General features: G+C 39.0%; 1 protein-coding gene across 2 annotated transcripts in view; it reads right to left on the bottom strand.

Moving 5' to 3' along the window:
• The window catches only part of A1CF (APOBEC1 complementation factor), a 46,603-nt gene that overhangs the window by 27,091 nt on the left and 12,646 nt on the right, over window positions 1–6,866 (bottom strand). For both annotated transcript variants that reach the window (XM_029283600.1, XM_015813267.1), the window contains exon 3: window positions 2,911–3,041. In XM_029283600.1, coding sequence (XP_029139433.1) covers window positions 2,911–3,041 — 131 coding nt within the window. The remainder of the gene's footprint in view (window positions 1–2,910; window positions 3,042–6,866) is intronic.

The raw sequence follows: 6,866 nt of genomic DNA, 5'->3' as shown, positions 1-6,866 counted from the left end.
GCCTCCCTAGTGAAATTTTGAGAAAAAAAGGTTTATATAGAATCCATTTTTGGGTCGTACACCAGAGAAAACCAGCTGAAGATGTTGCCGTTTGTGCTCTTGGAAGAAGTTTACAGGCTTACTACTTGTAAAAATTTTGGACACGTTATAAAATGTAAAAGATGGAAAATGTACTGATTATGAGGTTGATTTTGTATCAAGTGATGTGAAAATGAATGAAACTGGGGGGAGAAGCAAAAGGGAGAGCTGGGTTAAGGACTGTTTTTGAAGTTTATATTATTAAAATTTTGGATTAGCAATATAATAAGATGAATGAAGTAGATGATTAATGATATATAATTATAAAGGATTTATGATTATTGCAATGAGAAATGGTAAAGTTTAATTTTTAGATATTTGGATTGGGGGAGTTGGATAACTATATTATATTATGAGTCTTGGTGTTAAAATAGAGTTTTTTACTATTTGAGTTAAAGTTTTTTTTAAGGATTGTTTTTGAAGCTTATACTTTTAAAATTTTGGATTAGCATTATAAATAAGATGAATGAAGTAGATGATCAATGATATATAATTATAAAGGATTTATGATTATTGTAATGAGAAATGGTAAAGTTTAATTTTTAGATATTTGGATTGGGGGAGTTGGACAATTATATTATATTATGAGTTTTGGTGTTAAAATAGAGTTTTTCTATTATTTGAGTTAAAGTTTTTTTTTAAGGATTGTTTTTGAAGCTTATATTCTTAAAATTTTGGATTAGTCTTATAAATAAGAAGAATGAATTTATATGAATGTCTTGAAGTAGATGATCAATGATATATAATTATATTATTTTAAAGGATTTAATTTTTGTATTTAATGGGATTATTATAATGAGAAATGGTAAAGTCTAATTTTTAGATATTTGGATTGGGGGAGGATGGATAATTATATATGAGTGTTGGTGTTAAAATAGTATAATTTTTGTTTTTTGTTTTTTTTCTATTCGAGTTAAAGTTTTTTTTTATATAACTGATTGCTTTAGGGTGTGTTAGTTCTGGGAAGTCGGGGAGGGGAGGTGATTAGGGGGAAATTATAATTTGATGTATTTAATTATTATAGGTATATAATGGAATTGTATTAATAAGAGGATATACTCGGCTGGTACCCCAAGTTGCACTGAATGAGGTGGTTAAGAAGGCGAAGGGGATGTAGAGAGGTGGTAAGAAAAGGAGAGGTTGTAGGTTTAGGGGGAGGAAGGAGAGGTAAAGTGGATGAGGGTGGAGGCAAGGCGGGGACTGCCGAGTGTATCCGAAAATGTTTTGAGTATCTTTATTGTTTGTTGGTGTATATACATGCATCATTTGTATTTGTTGTTTTAATTGAAAAATTAATAAAAAATTTTATTAAAAAAAAAAAAGTATACATACTTTAACTCTAATAAAGCAATAAGTAAAAACAATATATCTACTCAAAAACTATATATTTATTCACTCCATACTTTCTCTAAATATAATCTATCCACCTTCAACATTTAAGCTCAAAACATTTTTTAAAAATCTAAATATCAAACATCTTATATAAAAAATTTTTCTTAAATTTTACACTTAAATTTTTCCTTCACTTTCTTCACTCTCAAGTCAATACTTTCAAGAAAATCTTAAATCAATACTTCCTTCTTCAAAGCTGGAAAAGTAAAATAAAATCCCAATCTTAAGTTTATCAAATATTTTGAATCTTTCAGAATACTATAAGTTCTTTACAAACATATAATTCTTTTTATATTATTTCAAATATTAAACTAATTTCTTCCTTTTCCATAATAAAGTCTCACATTCAGCGTCATCAACTTAACCATCCTTTGGCTTATGAAGCTTATTAAGCATTCCCTGCAAGTCTGTCGTTGCAGATCTCTTTGGCCTCGCCCCTCCCACTGGCTCCGAAGTCGGTGAATATGTTATAGATACAATTTCTTTTTGTTGTTGCTCTCTCTCTTTACGCCTATAGGCAACACAGGTCATTCTTTGCTCCTTTGAATTCACTCCCAACTTTTGTTGATTCTGAGGATCTCCTGCAGATAATGACATGGCCCCAGGCAATTCCACAACAAGTTGCTCCATCAAATCTTCCTGTGCTTTAAATGTCGATGATGGTGACAAATCAGCTTTCAGGACCGACAAGTAAAAATCTTTAGCTTTTTGAACAGAATTTAATCTGTATCNGGGATGTAGAGAGGTGGTAAGAAAAGGAGGAGAGGTTGTAGGTTTAGGGGGAGGAAGGAGAGGTAAAGTGGATGAGGGTGGAGGCAAGGCGGGGACTGCCGAGTGTATCCGAAAATGTTTTGAGTATCTTTATTGTTTGTTGGTGTATATACATGCATCATTTGTATTTGTTGTTTTAATTGAAAAATTAATAAAAAAAATTATAAAAAATAATAATAATAATAATACTGATTTTAAAATAAGTTGCATGCTTTTCACAAATCAGTAAATATAAAAACAGCTGTGGTATAAGAAAAATAAAGTCCAAAAATGTGGTTTCAGCTTAGGTGTGTACAGTCAATTATTTTTTTTTTTGTGGGAAAAGAACAAATCACTGAGAGGAAACAGGAATGAGGAAAAGGCAAGTGAACTGAATATTAACTCCAGCCATTGTTTATATAGGACAGTCTGCCTGGAAGTTGGAATTCTGTAAAAGTCTTGTAATTTTTTATTATTCTCAGCAGCAAGTTGTAGGAAGGTAGCAGACTTACAAAGTCCTATTTGAATAAAAATATGGTCTCATTTCATCCATCCATTTTTTTACATATGTTGCTTTATTTTGTGTTGTTTTGTATCCAGACATTGACTTTTATAGGCTTCAGTAAATTTTAATGGTCTTTGAAGGCAAAATGCCAGTGCACTAAATAAAAATTAGCAAAGTCAGCTTACCGAATTTCATAATTGTTCAGTTGCTTGATTGCATTCTTTGCCTCTTGTTTATTGCAGAAGGTTACAAAGGCATATCCCCTGTTGTTTCCACTGAAATCCATCATCATCCGCATCTCATAGATTTTACCAACCTGGAAAAGTCAAGCATAAAGTCCCATAGGTTTTTTTTTTAAGAAAAGGAATTGCTATCTGCGTTACAGTTTATCAAGGTCTGTTGCCCTCATAATTCTGACTGTATGCTTATTTCATTTTAGGACAGGTTACCTTTCAACATACTTTATTTGAGATCTGTTTTCTGACCCATATATAAATCTGAAACAAACAAACACAAGAGGCTTATGCTAAAGCCCCAGGATAGCAATAGCAATAGAACGTAGACTTATATATCGCTTCACAGTACTTTACAGCCTTCTCTAAGCGGTTTACAGAGTCAGTATATTGCCCCCAACAATCTGGGTCCTCATTTTACCGACCTTGGAAGGATGGATGAATCAACCTTGAGCCACTGAGAATTGAACTGCCGAACTGCCGGTAGCTGGCAGTCAGCAGAATTAGCCTGCAGGACTGCATTCTAACCATTGTGCCACCACGGCTCTTAGGATGTTAGTAATTATTTTTATTAACACATTCCAGTAATAATTGACTTGTTTCAGGAATCTTAGACTTCTGTCTGCTGTGTTTCTTAATTTTCTTTCTCTCAGGACTCTTGCCCACTTTAAAAAATTATGAAGGAACCCAAAATAATTTTTGTTTGCATGGGTTATTTTATTTGATAGTTATTGTATTAAAAATTAAAATCAACACATTTGCTGCTGTAACTACTGTGTTTCCCCAAAAATAAGACCCAACTGGAAAATAAGCCCTAGCATGATTTTTCAGGATGCTCATAATATAAGCCCCACCCCCAAAATAAGCCCCAGTTAAGATCATCAGCCAGATGGACATATTTAGTACCATATTTTCCTGAAAATAAGCCCTAATGCATCTTTTGGAGCAAAAATTAATATAAGACGCAGTCGTATTTTTGGGGAAACATGGTACTATTTATCATGGTTGGTAGGATTTTAATATGGTATTATTTTTCTATGTAGGCTGGCAAATAATTTTAATTTTTGAGGGCTCCTGATACAATGGGGGACCCCCTACTTTAAGAAACACCGATTTAAATGTAAGTCATGTTATCTTGAATGGATATGTTTATTGTTGGTTTTTAATTTAAGTTGTAATAATAAATTAATAAAATCAATACTAAAATTTTAGTATAAATATACTGTAAAATTTATGGTAATATTGTTACAATGAATTGTTTGCATTGAGAAAAATACTTCAGGATAAAAATAGTAGAAAAATAGCTCCCTAGTCAATGCAGTACAAGCATGAGATGTTTTGGGTATTTCCACATTAACAACTAAAAGCTGGGGATAGTCCATTTAAAGTTGGTTATGAATGAAATGACATATAAGCCTAAGTAAAATAAATAGACAGGTGGCTTCTTTTGTATACTTAGGTGTTACGTCCGGAGAATAATGGCGCTTGAAACGAAGCATTTCTAACAAGTCTTTATTCTCTGCTTCCATTCTACGAACAACCCGAGCAGAGGCACACAGGCCTCTATTTATACCTTCTAATCCCCGGGCAAGTTTAACCAATCATGAGGCGGTCTTTTCCCGCCTTGCGCATGCGCACAAGGCCGGCGCCACTCAGTCTGGTCCCGGGCAGCTTTTGCAAATGCCTGGGACTCTTGCAACGTCCCAAGCCTGCTTTTGCAGGCTCAGGACACAACACCCCTCCCCCCTAGATGAAATAAGACGGCGCCCACATGGACGCCATCATAGTGATGGTTATATAGTTAACTAATAAGTTAAGTTACACAGTGTGTGTATGGTGTGGAACTGTTCCGTCGTACAAAACCCAGTACCCCCAACATCGTTTACGTAGTGTCAACCAGTCAGAACCTCTAGTTCAGTGATTGCAGTTCACCTGCTCACCTTACATAATCTGCAAGGTATTTGGGAGGGCCTTTGACCCTGAGTGACCTTCTCGGACCTGGGGAACTTGTAGTGTTTTCCCCGTGTCTTCCCATACTAGGTGAATTTCCATGTGGTTGTTGTGTGACTTCAGTTTGACTTTCCTGCCCATCTCTTAGGCTTGAGAAGTCAGAACTCTGTTGATCACTATACCCGGTTGACCTACCACCAATGGAGTTTTCCAACCCCTCTGAACTCATCTCCGTGTTTCCTGACGGAGTGTGGTTTTCCTGGCTCCTTCCTGTAGTGTGAGGGTTTAGGGATGCCTCCCTGTTAGCCCTTATGCGTGGGGACATCCTTCTATGAGCCGTTTCAGCAAAGGATGTGTTTCCCCTCTGTTTTTCCTGCTCTCTTGCATGTTGTGAGTTGTGAGTATGCTCCCAGTGATTCTCCGTGTCTGAAGTATTGTTTGTGAGGTGTGGATAGTTAGTATCCCTCCGGCGGGACTCCCAGGCTGGAGTGTGTGGGGGGGTGTCTGTGTGCCCCCGTCCCCATGAATTGCTACCTGAATCTCCAGTGGAACTTGGGTGTTGAGAGCCCGTGTCGTTCCCCACAACTGTTGTTGGCAGCAGATTCTGATTCTCAGAATGCATTTCCCATTCCTCCTCCCCCCCTAGAGGAGACTGAGGAGGAACCCCAGGTGAGTCCCGCCTCACACGTAATTGATCAATGTGGCGGCGAAGAACACGGCCGTCTTCCAGGGACACCTCGTAGGACAGTGGCCCCAAGACCTTGCAGACCACCGCCGGGACCCAGAGGTGTCCAGGCCCGTAGTTCCTGGCCCAGACAGGATCGCCTTCACGCAGAACCCGTGGTGGGTGTGGCTGGGACACTTGTGATGCTACACGCTCCGGATGCAGCCTGTCCAATTTAGTCATGAGCCGACGACCCCAACGGAGTTCGGCCGGGCACTTACCCGTGGCAGTGCACGGAGTAGTACGATGTGCCAGAAGAAAGTCAGCCAACCTGTGATGCCAATTGCCATAAGTCAGCTTCTTGAGGGCGTCCTTTGTGACGCGGACCATCCGTTCAGCCAGACCGTTGGTGGAAGGATGGAAGGGAGCCGAAGCAGCATGGCGAATCATGTTGGCCCGAAGAAATCCCTGAAACTCAGTAGAAGTAAATTGAGGACCGTTATCTGACACTAAAACTTCTGGCAGCCCGTGTGGAGCAAAAATGTTTTTCAACACCTGAATAGTCTTGGTGGCTGTGGTAGAAGACACAGGCACGACCTCCAACCATTTGGAATGGCTATCAACAACAACCAGGAAGAATTGACCCTGAAAAGGCCCAGCGTAATCTACATGTATTCTAGACCATGGAGTGTGTGTTTCCTCCCACCTGTGTACAGGGGCCTGAGGCATTTCAGGCCTGGACTGTTGGCAGGCATGACAACCATGGACTTGGGACTCGATGGCCCGGTCAATGCCAGGCCACCACAGATGGCTGCGTGCAAGCGCCTTCATCCTGACAATTCCAGGGTGGCCCTCATGTAATGAGATCAAGATTCTAGCCCTCAATGAGGCCGGGATCACAACTCTCGATCCCCAGAGGAGGCAGCCATTGAAAGTGAACAACTCGTGCCTCTTAACCCAAAAACCCAGTGTCGGCTGGCGACCCCCAGGGGGAGAGCCTTCTCTGTCGGAGCACCCACCCTCTGGAACGAGCTGCCCCCAGAGATCCGGGTGATTCCGGATCTCCCCTCCTTCCGCCGCGCCCTCAAGACCTGATTATTTCAGCGGGCAGGACTGGCCTAGGGGTATTTTAAATTGGTTTTAATCAAATTTTTAGTAGAAGCGGCCAAATTTGAATATTTATTTTTAATCATTTTTAAATTTTGTATTGTATTGTATCATTGTTTTAAACTGGCTGTAAGCCGCCCTGAGTCCTCCGGGAGAAGGGCGGGGTATAAATTTAATAAAATCAAAA

This window comes from Protobothrops mucrosquamatus, unplaced genomic scaffold (genome assembly GCF_001527695.2).
Source record: "Protobothrops mucrosquamatus isolate PMUCROS unplaced genomic scaffold, P.Mucros_1.0 scaffold149, whole genome shotgun sequence".
Classification (NCBI taxonomy): domain Eukaryota; kingdom Metazoa; phylum Chordata; class Lepidosauria; order Squamata; family Viperidae; genus Protobothrops; species Protobothrops mucrosquamatus.
The sequence above is the reverse complement of the archived record's forward strand: the minus strand, read 5'-3'. Positions and strand labels throughout refer to the sequence as shown.